This window comes from Triticum aestivum, chromosome 1A (genome assembly GCF_018294505.1).
Source record: "Triticum aestivum cultivar Chinese Spring chromosome 1A, IWGSC CS RefSeq v2.1, whole genome shotgun sequence".
NCBI classification, from domain to species: Eukaryota; Viridiplantae; Streptophyta; class Magnoliopsida; order Poales; family Poaceae; genus Triticum; species Triticum aestivum.
The window spans coordinates 112,268,781-112,283,261 of NC_057794.1; the positions used below are offsets into that span (position 1 = coordinate 112,268,781).

Below are 14,481 nucleotides of genomic sequence, written 5' to 3' on the forward strand. Positions count from 1 at the left end.
GCTAGCTCAGCCACGCTACGCCTTCCCGGTTCTCCACCGTTGTACTGTTCAGTTCGTGCCTGCGTTTTAGCTGATGGATCTTTCGCTTTTTTGGCGTGCGCCGTCGCAGGCGCGCCTCGATGATGAAGCTGCTCGACGACCCCTGTGCCCGCGTGAACAGGCGGCGCGGCCCTGGAGCGGTGACCGCCGCGTCCGATATCCTCTACCTGCCCATGGATTTCAGATGATTCATCTCATGCTTGCTCTTCTCTCACGGGTTGACAGGGTGATTTCTCTTGCCTGCATTTATGCTTGTGCGGTAGTGGAACAGATTCTTATCAAGTATAGTAGCATCAAATGGACGAAGCCAACGTTAATCCTCTAAGTCAGAAAGATAAGAAGCGTACTTTCAATAAGTTCCTCTTCTTTTGGCGAGACACAGTTTCAGAAAGTACGTATACGTACCGACTTGTTTCGTGCGCTTTGGTGTTCTTTATTATTACTAGCAAAAATGCCCGTGCGTTGCGACGGGAAAAAAATTACATGCCCATCCACTACTCACCTTGCGGCGCAACTGCCAGTTGGATCATTGGAGGAAGTGTTCTACTAACCATCGCAGAGCCTTGCTGGTTAAATCCTTATTGTCCAGGGCAGCACGGATGATTGTCTGTGTGGCTAGTGGCATGCCATCTGGAGTGATAGCCACTCCATGACCGAACCTGCCCTCTACGGTAGACTCAGCACCACCGCTTGCCTGCGGATGTTGGTGGCATCTTCCTATCATGGCCGTGCTCGATAAAAACTTTTTATAGTAGGAATATTGAATTTCATCACGTGATAGCTGGCGGTGTGTTTATACATCATACACATCATAGTGAGTCTGAACTTCTGTTGATGGATCCCCTTTGTTCTTCTCGGAATTGTAGATGAATTACTCGCTCTAATTTGATTCGATCCTAGACGAATTTACTAAATATTGGACGAAACCGGGCGAGTAAGGACCTCTTATTTTTCTTATTACTCTATCCCTCTGTGTGTGAGTAATACATACTCCGTTTTTATTTACTCCGCGTATTAACTTTGATCAAAGTCAAGCTTTGTAAATTTTGATAAAGTTTAGAGAAAAAATATTAACATATACAATAACAAATCAATATCATTACATTCATTATTGAATGTACTTTCACATCATATAGATTTCTTATGCTAAATGTTTATATTATTTTCTATAAACTTGGTCAAACTTTACAAAGTTTGATTTCAGTCAAATTTAATATGCAGACTAAATAAAAACGGAGGGAGTAACTAAATAGGTCAAAAGACCTACGCATTTACTAATTTCTAGAGTTTTCTGTATTTAAGTAGCACCTTTCAACAGTAGCATTATATATTAGATGAGGTATACTACTTTTTTTCATCTCAAAGACAAAAAAGTATCATTATACTGCGATTACTGCCAAGCTCGTGGATCGATCAGAAAACCAGCCCGGTGCCCACCAACACAGCCAACGCCCTTGCCATCACTAATTTTCTACTTTATCCTCCCAACACAGCCAACGCCCCCAGCCTACCACGCCGCTCCTCGGTGCTTCTAGATGGAGGAGCACCACAGGTTGCTCCACCTTTGTCGCCTCTCAAGTCCCAACCCACCTCCGTCGCCTCACCTAATCCCCACCAAAGCTCCACCCTCGGCGAGCCAAATCAAGGATGACCAGGGCAAGTTCCTGCCTCCACCGCATCAGAGGCTTCACCGCGGGTCCGTGGCCACCTTGGCCAAGCCCGGTGCTGCACGCCGCTGTTGCCTTTCTGCTGACGGGCCGCTGTTGCCTCTCCCTGTTTCCCCTGCAAAGCTTCACCTATGTGTCCTCACCCTCTGCCTCATCTCAGTCTCCCGGGGCACGCTCTCCCTGTCCTTCTTCCCTCGTTCTTCCACCTGAGAAGGCGCCTCACCAGCGCCCGGCCTCGCCGTCGCGCCTCCCCACGCCTGCGCACGCTCCGCCCCGCTGGTGCGCCGCTCGCCGGAGCCGAGCACCGCCGCCGCCCTACCCCGCTTCCCCCTGCTCCCCTTTCCTCTTGTCTCTCTCTAACCTCTTTCTCTCTCCCATGGACGCCTGGAGCTCCCTCGCCGGCCGATGCTCCGCCTTGCCCCGCGGCCTACAGATGCGGCCGGCCACCCCGCCGGAGCCGAGCGCCGCCGCCGCCCCAGGTGAGCAGCGCCGCTGCCCTACCCCGTTTCCCCTCGCTCCCCCTTCCTCTTGTCTCTCTCTAACCTCTCTTTCCCCGCCCCAGGTGAGCAGCGTCGCCGCCCTGCCCCGTTTCCACCCCACGGCCTACAGATCCGGCCGGCCTCCATTGCCCTTGTCGTTCCCGTGCCCGGATCTGGCCGGAGTTCACCGCCACCGTGCCCGCCCGTGTCGGCAACGTGGCGGCCTCCTCAGCCTCGAGGGCGAGCTCCCAGTTGACCGCGTCCGCCGCCGCGACGCCTCGGTCCACCGCGGCCTTCAATGCCCGCCGCGACGCCTCTGTACGCCGCGCTCTACAACGCCAGTCGCGACACCTCGCCCCATTCCTGGGCTCTGGCGGCGCTCACGTCCGCCGCGACGCATCCCCTGCCTTGCTTGTGCGGTGTCGACGCCGGCGACAAGCGGTTCAGTAGAGGCAGGGTGTTTTTTGCAAAAAAACAAACGTTATCTACAATTTAAGTAGGACTGCGCGTTAATTTCGGGAAAATAGGGGGACTTTTTTGCAAAAATGACAGCGACGGACGACCAGAAGCATTAGCTGCTTTATTAGTAGGGAAAGATTATATTAGTCAGGTATAATGATCTTTCCGTCTTGCAAAAATAAATATGGCAGAATATCAACCATACCGTATATGCAAAAACTGCAAACTGTGCAACTACCAACTAAAAATATGTGCAGCCTTTTAGTATATCTGTAAAAACTAGTAGTACTATCTCCAACAAAGCCCCTGGAAGAAGACAAACAACCAAAGCAAGCGAGGGAAACAAACAGCCAACGAAAGCATGCATAACTTTAGTTTGGTCTTCTAGCCTGAATGAATCAGAGTTAAAACGGTCACGATCTTCTTCTGTTTTGCAACGGGCAAATTAAAGCAGGCAGCGTTGCAACAAACAAGGGGTGCGCCGTCGTCAACGGCGGCCGACGCGGCGCGCGGGCGGCACTACGCTCTACACGGCCGCGGCTGGAACCGTTCGCTCGGCAAGGCGTACATGCAGGTAACGAACGTGCACGCACGCACAAGCCTCCTCCGTGCCGTCGATGCATGCATGCATTCATGCGGTTTGTTCTCTCACACTGTGAACGGTCATGATCTTCTTATGGTGAGGCACTTCAGCCGCTCCACCTTCGCGTGCTACACCGACGAGTACCTCCCGGTTGTCTTCTGGCCGCCACGGGACGGCGCCGCCGACCCGCCCCCGGCCGAGCCTAGGCACCTCGGTCGACGTCTCTCCGCGCGTCCCCGCCGTTGATGAAGCCGGCGAGCAGCTGGCATGGGTGCATCGAGGCGAGGCTATAGCGAGCTAGCTAGCCACTCCCGCAGAGGTGCCCCGCGGGTTAATTCCGATAAACGACAGGGGGCTAAATGCAAAAAGTGCAGCGTTGACCGGCCCGGCCCAGCTGGCTCCACTTGGCTGCTGTTGATTGGGCCAGGACCAAATATGCACCTTGAGAACAAGTTGGAGGACTAAATTGTTAAGAATAGAATAGTTGCTTATTAATTAAGCTAATTAGGATTAAGTTAAATGTTAGATAGGTTATTTGGTTCTCAAGCAACCATGTACTTTCTTGGCTCTCAAGGCAACTATGTAATTTCTTGGCTCTCAAGTAACTATGTGTTTACTTGACCACCAAGCACCATGTGTACTTCCGCCTGGGTATAAATACCCCACTTCTATCATCAATAAAGACTGATGGATCATCTTTCATTCAAATTATCTCGTTCTTTACTTTTCACTCAAAACACGTTATCATGCACTTTGCTCTCCGATCGAGCGATTTAGCCACACACACAAGGAAAGAGATTACACAAGAGGGATCACCTCACAGTCAGGGTCTAGAAGAACAGATAAATAGCAAATTAGCGATTCTATCGGAATCAACACCTTGGAGCAGCACGGAAGAATCGCACCAATACAACCAAAGGCGATTTTAATCTAATTGCTATGATACATCATATGCTAGTGAGATTTACCTAATCTTTGTTCTTGACTACCGGGAATTGCCGTCCTGGGTACGACAAGACAGTCGAATGGCCTTCATGGCGCATCACTCCAGAGTCCAGACCAGTGCATGAAAGCCGCACTTCTCGACTAACGCGCCGCGCATGCAAGAACTAGGCGTCACATTTACCCCTTTTTCCAACCAAGGCGATCAGTTCAGGAAACAGGATCAGAATAGAAAAACAACTCCGAGGCAAAAGGATCCACATACATGAATAAGTCTACTTCCTGGACTACTTCTCACATGAAGCTTACGATCAAAGTACTTGATCGCAATACCTATCAGGTGCTATTTTCCCAATTTTATTCATAGTACATAATCATGTTCAACCAGAAATCAGCGCCATTGGCACCGGCCACGCCACAACAACACTTGTTGAAGGCACTCAGGAACTGGACCGCATCAGCATCCCACTTCATGTAGCGGCGCTCGGCGCTACCCTCTGGTACGCAGCCTTCCATGGAGCGACCCGGACTGGCGGGTAACAGCACGCGGCGAAGCCCTCCGGCATGCGGCGGCATCGCCTCGACTCCGGCCGCACGTGTACCAAAGCCACGCTGCTTCCACCCGCACATCACCTTCCATTCCCGCGCTCCCTCTCAGTCATGGCCTGCCTCCTCGATTTGGGCCAGTGCGCGGCGCAATGCGCCCTCCAGCGCGGCTTCCTCTGGCACAAGGCGGGCCAACCAATGCAACGCTTCCCAGCGGCACGGCGGTGGATGTTAATCCTTAGCCGCACGGGAGAAAATGGGGATTTCTATCCTCTAGGCTATCTTTTAGTTTAAGCATTTAAGTTCCTGTTATCTACAGAAAGGTCTCTGTAATTTCTGTTAAGCCCTCAGGATTAATTCATCATGCAGTATAGTCCTCAACTTCAACTCTCAAGTTGTCTATACTCCTGGGATTTGTGGTACAACCCTCTGTTTTAGCACTTTAACCATCAGGTTATTACTATCTGTATTTTATAAGCCCTCGTTTTTAAAAAACATATGTGGGAGAACCTCAGTTCATCCTAAATTACATAAAAGAATTATACACCATTATTTTAATGGCAATACCTTTGCAAAAGAATGTATTGCTTATATTTCAGATCCTTTTTCTCTGGAATTTAAGATATCAATTATGTCTTTACTGCAAAAATTCTATATGACATGTGATTTTAGGACAACTATACTTTTGCAGTCGAAAACAATTTTTCTTGCAAATCTTAATGAAATTCAAATAAGAATTATAAATTGTCATACTTCATATGACATGCCCAAATTTTATTTGTGAATCACAAGGTATTGGTGGCATCTACTGCACCATTTGCAGATTATCTACCACTACTGTGAGGTCTACATCTTGTCATTTTAATAAGATGACTACTTTCAATGTGCTCTTCCAAATATTAATATTAGATATGACTACCTCAAGATATCATAAGGTAATACTGACATCTACTGCAAAATTTTGCAGACTATCCACTATTACTGCAAGGTCTACATCATGTCACTTTGATAGATGATTACCTTCAAAGTGATTTTTTCTTAAATATAGCATAACATAAGGTAATAGAGATATGAACATCTACTAACAAAAGTCAGACTATGTTTTCTATTACCGTGAGATCTACACCATATTGGTGATTATCTTCAAAGTGTTATCCTATATAAATTGAGGTCTACATATATGGATATAAAGCATCAGCTATACTAAAAAATGCTCCTCTGAAGCATTCGTTGTTGTTCACTAAAATGATTTACTCTCATAGTAAATATTATTCATGTGCAGTCATTATATGCCGAAATGGTAATCTTGTGCTAATCCAAGCCTCACTTTGCTTGAAAATGTCATAGAAAATTATGCAAATATTTGCATACCCTGGTGATTACCTTCTATTACATTGGTAAAATACATGGCAGTGAAGCCTATGCCACTATTTATATTTTTTTGTTGTTCGTCCATCAAGATAGATCCCATAATTATGGCAACGATTGAGTGTATCAACACTTTTGCAATGTCCACATCACTTCGTGGTTATACTTTCACAGTGACTAACCAATGTCAAACATGCAACGCCTATGTTTTTGGCAGTGACTCTAAAGTTGCAACGCTCATATGCATTTTATGTGTCCCAACTTCACTTAGTTCTCAAACTAAGTACATAATGGATGAATTTTTATTCACGCTGGATATTTCTCTTAATATAAATATGATGCCTTGAGCACATCGCGAATGATTACCCATTCATTTTTCAAGACCTCAAGTATATCACAGCTCACAATTCTGTCACTTAATCAACTTCAAGTTGAGATCTCGTGATCAAATATTTTCATATGTCCTTAATACACTTTACATCCTCTTATGATGGTACTACCATTTTTATGATCAAGAAACATGGAATTTCTTAAAATCATCAAATTCACCCAACAGGTGCTATCCCATTATTTGAAATTCTATCTAGTACCGAGAATACTACACAAGTTAGTGGTCACAAAATAGAACAATGAGGAATTCGAAGTAAAGTGGAGGCTAATAGACAATCAAATGATCAAAAGACAACTCTCAAGTTTGTCAAATGGGTGGTTATATAAATATTGTCCCTATGATTACCAAACCCTCAAACATATGGTCAAACCACACCACGTAATTATTAAAAAGGCAAATGAGTTCATTGGGATAATTCGAAAATTTGCAAATGTACAACCAGAAAATATTCTGGTAAATGATTGTTCTCAGATCTTCATTTGAAGGAGAACCAAAAATCTAGTGGATTAAAAGGAAGGTGAATTCCTTTGCACCAATGATATGTTTGCATAATTAAATTTTCAGTAATGTTGGAAACCTCATGTAATCACCTAGTTATTCCCAAAATATCTTTAGCCTATACTTGTGCTACTACATGTAGTGCGATGTCCGATATCCTATTTTTCGGACATGATATTTGATAAATTTGAATGTATGGTTCAATTCATACTCAATATTGTTGCGTACACAATAATTTTCTGAATCTTAATAAATGAAATATTTGGTTGCATAACATTAGTTATCCTGGTTTGGGGATAATTAGAAAATTATTAAAATTCTATTGGTCACAACTTATCAAGTTACAAAATTTCTCAAATCATCAGATTTATGTGCACCGCATGTGCCATAGGGAAATCAGTTTTAAGGCACTCTCACCTTAAAATTCTAAGCATGGCACTTATTCTTCCTTGAACACATTCAAAAGATATATGTGGATTGTTGAACCATTATCTGGGGTAATATAGATACTTCCTGGTACTCATATACACATTCATAAAATGTTTTTAAGTGTGTCTCTTACCACACACAACCATGATCTTACCAAATAAATTGCTTAAATTATCAAAGTAGGAGCAAATTCTCCCGAACAAAGCATAAACCCATTTGAATGCGCAATGTCGTTGAACTCATTTCACGAGCATTTTCAGCTTGCATTCAGTACTCTATGTACATACCCAGAATGGTTTAACTAATTTTTTTATCAAACATAGTCAAATGAATTACTTGACCACTTTTAAAGAATTGTAAATTTACCAGCCTCTTGCTGGACACATACGACCTTACACACCGTAAGTATGATCTAAATCATACCAACTGCATATCATACTACTTTCCCCTTGTAGTAACTACGTGGAAATCAACAAAGTATTTCCCATCTGCGATAATTCAGTTACATACCGATATCACCACTCCAGCGTACATCAATGGGCACTCATAGAAAATTAGGGATCTATATGAGGAATAACAATTTATCCATCAATCAAAATTATTCACAACCCGTATGTTGATTGCATCAGCAATAAGGATATTTTCCGGCATTAGGGGGAGATAAGTACCACAAAGAATGTCGTGAAATAAACTAGAAATGTTATTGACATTCAATCCTTATATCCACGTACTCAAAAAATCTGAACTAGAAGTTTAGAGAATCATATATTTGCAACACATTGCAAATTTGCCATATACATTTACTGATAACAAGGTGTTACTAAATTCTATATTCCTGCAGTAAAGTGTGAGAAAGAGTGGAGGTACCTGATAAACCACTCTTCTCCCCAAAATGAGAGCAAGAGGGGGAGAAAATCTGACAAGACGAGATATAACTTCTCATATGCTTCCGCGGAAACAAAGGAAATCAAATCCTCAACCAGTAAATGTAATTCAACATCAAGTTGAAAGACACCTCACTGGATGCTCATCATCCAAAGCCCGACATAAATGTGCACAAATGTTTTGGTGTCGGGACATCGAAACACCTTGACTTCATTTGTTGTAGGAAATCACAAGGAGTTAAAAAGGAATAAATATTTTATCCACAAACTTCAATGATTCCACCAGGATCATATAAACTAAGGACTACATTTGTCGACATATATTTCTTCTCAATTTGCTAAAACCTTTTGGGCCCAGAACCAAAATCCATGGTAGATTGCCTCTTGCACCCATATTGGTTCACATAAAAGGAAGCAAGTACGAAGAATAGCACTCGCTCAACAAATGAGTGGTATTTACCGCAGTAATACCTACTCCTCATAAGTATCTTCCATATGAAATACTAAAAACTTCTCATTCATAGACAAAGTCAACGAGGTGGTGAGAAAGCGAGGCTTGTAGCAAAAGGGTTCACGCAGAGACCCGACATCAATTATGATGTAACATACCCTCTTGGTATGGGTGGATTTATGTTTCGATACTAAATATCATTGGCAATAAAAAAAATATTATCCATGCAGTTCATGGATGAAGTGGCTACATACTCATATGAGTCACTCATTTCGGGAAAAAAATCAAGTCCCTGAAGGGCTTATACTTTCGAATCCAAAAGCAAATCGCAACAAGTTTTGTATAAAACTTCATAAGTCGCTCCATGACTTGAAATAGTCGGAAATCATATGGTACTACCGACTAAATGAGTTCCTTCTTAAAAAGGATTACTCGATTAATGATGATTATTTACATTTTTAATAAAGGAATCAATTTGACTTTCTTTCATCACCTCAGTGTATATTGATGACCTCATCATCAATGTCTATACAAGACCTAAACATGCACAAAATCATCTCAAGACGGGAAATTTGGATTCAACCAAATTTAGCTCAAGTTTACAACTTGAGAATTCTCTCAAGAATACATATCAGTCTATATATATCCAAAACATATATGAGAAGTTCAATGTGGATATATCATACCAACAAAAGGTACATGGTCAATATAAGAAATATTAACTTATATCTCAAGCCCACAATAAATCTTGGGCAATTCCATCAGGAAAATCAAAGATATGACCATGATGTGATGAAATGATATTGGCTCTTTATTTGATCCCAACAATGCCATATCGGTGACTGAATTCACTGGAATAGTCTTCTCATGGAAGTCATCTAAATAGACTTTAACGACTACTTCCACTAATCACTCTAATATAATTGCTCTACCTAAAAGCATTGCAAAATATGCATGGCTTAGCAGAATGATTAGCCACACTCAAAATCATGTGGTTGAGATTCAGCAGAATCACATAACTTGATTTATCAAGACGCTGCCACTTGTGTTACTCAAAAACTACAGGTTATATGAAGAGCAATATTATAAAGTACATTGCTCGAAAATTACTTATCCTCACGAATTATAGAAACAATATGCAAACAACATACTTTGAAAATCCTATGGATTATTCATAATGTCACGATCATATCAATGGAATTTGTATTACACATTCTCCAGGTTTGCAAAGTTCAGGGGGAGTAATTTCTCAAATCTATAACCTATTAACAACCCTAAGATTGCATATATTGTACTCTTTTTCCCTTTATGAGTTTTTCCTAATGGTTTCTCATAAAGGTTTCTAACGAGACAATATAAACACAAGTGCACGTATATGTCATACACTTTCTCCTTATATTTTCCCACTGGGTTATAAAGGAGTTTTCAATGGCATATCATATCGCACTCTTTTCCTTTATGAGTTTTCTATCAAAGTTTCTCATAATGGTTTTTAATGAGGCAATATCTTATCAAAGATCATACGTCATACTTTCTATTTTCCCTATCGAGGTTTTTAAAGAAAGTACTCAAGACATATTAATTGTTCTCTAGACTCATCAATGATTTTTCTCCTTCTTCAAAGGTTTTTCTCATATGAGTTATCCAGAGACAATAATCATTATATGTTGCATCATTTTCTCTTTATTATTTTCCCACTGGATTTAAAGGAGTTTTAGCAACATATCTGCACTATTCTTCTCATATTTTTCCCACAGGGTTTTTGGAGGAGACATTCAAGATTATTCAAAGAATTTGTCAAGATGATGGATGTCCCAAAGACAAGGCGTTGTACAAGGGGGAGTGTTAAGAATAGAATAGTTGCTTATTAATTAAGCTAATTAGGATTAAGTTAAATGTTAGATAGGTTACTTGGTTCTCAAGCAACCATGTACTTTCTTGGCTCTCAAGGCAACTATGTAATTCCTTGGCTCTCAAGTAACTATGTGTTTACTTGACCACCAAGCACTATGTGTACTTCCGCCTGGGTATAAAGACCCCACTTCTATCATCAATAAAGACTGATGGATCATCTTTCATTCAAATTATCCCGTTCTTTACTTTTCACTCAAAACACAAATAATCTACTTTTGCAAGTTTGAAGACCAAACTATCACATACAAGACAAGTTGAAGGACCTACGGTGCTATTACCTCTTGTAAGTTCTACGATGTCCTGGTGAACAGAATCTGCGTCCTTTCTTCGGCCGGTGCTTTCGATCCACATTACTATCGATGCAGACCCGAAGCAAAATCACCCGATCCAAAGCAAGCTTGGATATTGGATGCCTGACAGCATGAGTCGGTAATCACTTCTTCATCACTCGAAGCTTCACATCGGAACGTAAAATATGCGCCTCTCCTGTCCTCATCATCACGAGTCAAAAAGCACAGGCGATCGAGCATTTTCTTTTTGGAATGAAAGACGAGAAGAAGAATTTCTAGTTTCTGGACTGCGCGTCGGTGCACGTGCACAGCAGGATCAGGACCGCGACCGGATAGTGATTTTCTCTGAATCTCATCTGAGGTGGGGGCGAAACCTACAGGAACACGACTGTTCGCCCGCATCGGCAGTAGAAAAAAGAAACATGCAGCGTGAAGAGCCTCGTGCGCACAATCAACGGGAGGGGGCCGGGGCCTGTGTGAAGGCCGCAAAGTGCGTGCGGGTGTGAAAGCACACGGCGGCTGCAGCTCGCTACACGCCAATCCTCCCCCTGTGAGCCACTGTTGGATAGAGCCTACTGTTCTTCAATCCATGTGTCGGCTAGCCATACACTCCTCTCTTTCCAGCATCCTCAAGTTTTCTTTTTTGCGAGTCACCGTCCTCGAGTTGAATGAACAGCACACAATTAGCTACTCCCTGTATATCAAAATATAAAATGTTTTTTGACATTGTCATAGTGTCAAAAAGCGTCTTATATTTTGATACGAAGGAAGTACCATCATAGTATGGTTTTACAAATTCAGACGTTGCGCGTACATCTATACATTTCCTCGGTTTATAGGGCCGGAAGGCAAGCCTGTAGATTCCTATCAGCTCATCGGGGCGTGAGGTTAGGGTTCTTGTCAAGCGTATGCAATAAAAAGATTGGTGTCAAGTTCTTCAGACCAATTTAACGGTTCAACGACGATCACTATAGCTCCGGCGTGCTAGTCCTTATGGCGCGTGCACACAAAAAATCCGGTTTCTATCGACAAGGTCAGGCTGGCTCTAGCATGGGAGCGACCACATCGATGCGTAGGTGGCTCATTCTAGCTGCGGCAATGGTCGTTCGGTAGTCCAAGGACCTTGATTGTAATTTTTATTATGTTTAGAGTGCTTTGTACTTTTAGTATATCTTTATAACCGATTTGGATCCTTGGCATAAAAAAACACAACCAAATCATTTCATCAGTAGCTGGCCGTACAAACAACTTAGGCAGTCAATCATGTTCTGTGTGGGATTTCTCATACCAATCACAATGTGGAATTCATAAGCAACCGGCTTCGATCTCTTAAAATAAGTATAATAGGATGATGTAGACGAGCTATAAAAGATGTCATATCAGATATTTGCCTAGTTGAAATAGAAAAGAAAGAAAAGAGAAGAAAAAAAATCTGACTGAATTTCAGCTGGCTGTAGCACAAGGTTCAACAACCTTTGTGGAAAAAAAATGGTAAGCCACATATTAATGACAATATTAACATATAATGTAACTATTGTGTGAGTGAGCTATTACATTGGCTTTATCTGACATGATAACTTCATACAATCTGTTGTTGCGTGCACTATTAACCATGCTCTTAGGCATGGTTTGGATAAAATTTTGGTTGTATACATCAAAACAGATAGATGGTTGTTACTGGAAGTTTTGCCGCAAAAATGGAAGAAAAAAAATGTCGAAACCAGTTTGTAGGAAGAAGTTGCACGTGTGAATCGGACAGTAAAAATTCAGTGATGACAAGCCGATCTCTGCACTCATGACAGGTCCCAAGATACGAGATGACTGACATAACATGCATGCTGGTCCAAAGAAGCAACCCCTGGTGGGGAACCAGTGTTGAAAAACAACGTCCTTGAGTGGGGGTGGTGCTTGTCATTGTTCAATAATATAAGAAAAACATGCACATTATATCATGAGGCGATCCCCTCACTATCGCAGCCATATCCATCCATCCTAGCTAGAAATGAGACAAGCTCTTTTCCTTCTTCTTGCACAGCTGCACTAGTTAGTATACTACCTTTAGCCTTTAGCCATCCCCTCGCTTTGTTCACCACACTCGTTGCTCTTCTCAGTTTCAGGCAGCAGTCCATTGTTCGTTCCATCCATCATTTGTGTGTTCCACTACGACTGAGTGAGTAGAGACTTGTTGCTTCTCGCATTGGTGAGGAGAAAATGGTGGCCTAGACCAATGGCAACATGCCAGGCTCCCACTAGCGCGCCGGAGCTGTCGTCGTCGTCGGGGAGGAGCGCGACGGAGGCGAGGTCGCTGAAGGTCCATAGCTTGTCGGAGAGGCGGCGCCGGGAGCGGATCAATACCCACCTGGCCACGCTGAGGAGAATGATCCCTGATGCTAACCAGGTCAGACCACTTCTTGTTTTGTTCATACTGAAAACTTAGCCAGAGATCCGTTTCGAAAAAAAAGTTAGCCAGAGGACGAAACCAATCCCTGAAACCAAGTTGACAGGGTAACTGAATTTGCTGCTGAAACAACTTCATTCTTCAAAGAAACACCTTTTTCCTGAAAAACTAGAAAATTTGGTAACAGCATTTCTAAATAATACTGATATTTATCTTCTTGTATGACCAGATGGACAAGGCCACCTTGTTAGCTTGTGTGGTGAACCAAGTGAAGGAACTCAAGAGGAAAGCAACTGAAACCACACGATTGCAAGCAACAGCGCCCATCCCTCCGGAGGCTAACGAGATCACCGTCCATTGCTACACCGCCGCCGGCGACAACCGGACCACGTACATTCGTGCCACCGTCAGCTGTGACGACCGGCCGGGACTCTTCCTGGGTCTGGCCGGAGCGTTCCGTGTCCTCGGGCTGAGGGTGCTGAGAACAGAGACGGCCTCTCTGGGAGGCAGGGCGAGCCATTTGTTTGTGTTGTGCAAGGAGGGCGGCGATGTCGGTGCGGGCCTGAGGGCCATGGAGGGGGCGGTCCGGCAGGCGGTTGCCGAGGTCGCCTTCCCCGAGATGGTGTGCGGTGGCAGCTCGTGGAGCAAGAGGGAGAGGATTTTAGAGGAGTGCTGCCCGGTCATGTACTCCGTATAGGTCGTTTCCTTCGGGAAGAATATTTTCAGATGGAATGCGATTGCAAATCCACACACGTCGATCGCGCCAAAGCGAGCAAGCAGTCGAGCCAGGGTATTGGGATACCTTGGGATGTGTTTGGTTTGAGAACCAAAAGGCATGGTATGTCATGGTCTCGTTCGGAACAAATAGGTTGGTTTCATTCTTGTGTTCGGTTGGAGGTAAAAAATGTCACGGGTTCGTCATTCCTGTATTTGGTTGAAGATATGAAAATGACAAAAATCTGATTCAACTCACCTTGTGGTAAGATTACCTCGCATATCCATGTCATGTAGTAACTAAAATAAACATAGCAATTTGCATTAAACTATATATTATATAAATCCCAGCAACATTTCCATTGTATTTATGGTTTTAACAATTAGAAGTATACAATGTCAAGCAAAATTCAGTGGAAAGAATGAGCG

At 43.1% G+C, this 14,481-nt stretch overlaps 2 protein-coding genes across 2 annotated transcripts; both read left to right on the top strand.

The window, feature by feature from the left end:
• Positions 1 to 1,250: 1,250 nt before the first annotated feature.
• On the top strand, positions 1,251 to 3,898 carry LOC123105067 (proline-rich receptor-like protein kinase PERK10). The gene is made up of 2 exons (XM_044527072.1): positions 1,251 to 3,218; positions 3,338 to 3,898. Exon 1 carries the CDS (start codon positions 1,687 to 1,689, stop codon positions 2,683 to 2,685), a length of 999 nt encoding a protein of 332 aa, XP_044383007.1. The 5' UTR covers positions 1,251 to 1,686; the 3' UTR covers positions 2,686 to 3,218; positions 3,338 to 3,898.
• A 9,021-nt stretch (positions 3,899 to 12,919) lies between these two features.
• Positions 12,920 to 14,310, top strand: LOC123105138 (transcription factor bHLH51). The gene is made up of 2 exons (XM_044527177.1): positions 12,920 to 13,338; positions 13,568 to 14,310. Exons 1-2 carry the CDS (start codon positions 13,168 to 13,170, stop codon positions 14,033 to 14,035), a joined length of 639 nt encoding a protein of 212 aa, XP_044383112.1. The 5' UTR covers positions 12,920 to 13,167; the 3' UTR covers positions 14,036 to 14,310.
• The last annotated feature ends 171 nt before the right edge of the window (positions 14,311 to 14,481 follow it).

What these genes read in the sequence shown, in the direction of transcription:
- LOC123105067 (XM_044527072.1), top strand. Translation starts at nt 1,687, where the DNA reads ATGACCAGGGCAAGTTCCTGCCTCCACCGCATCAGAGGCTTCACCGCG.
- LOC123105138 (XM_044527177.1), top strand. Translation starts at nt 13,168, where the DNA reads ATGGCAACATGCCAGGCTCCCACTAGCGCGCCGGAGCTGTCGTCGTCG. An exon ending in TGATCCCTGATGCTAACCAG is followed by an intron (nt 13,339 to 13,567) that starts GTCAGACCACTT and finishes TTGTATGACCAG; the next exon opens with ATGGACAAGGCCACCTTGTT.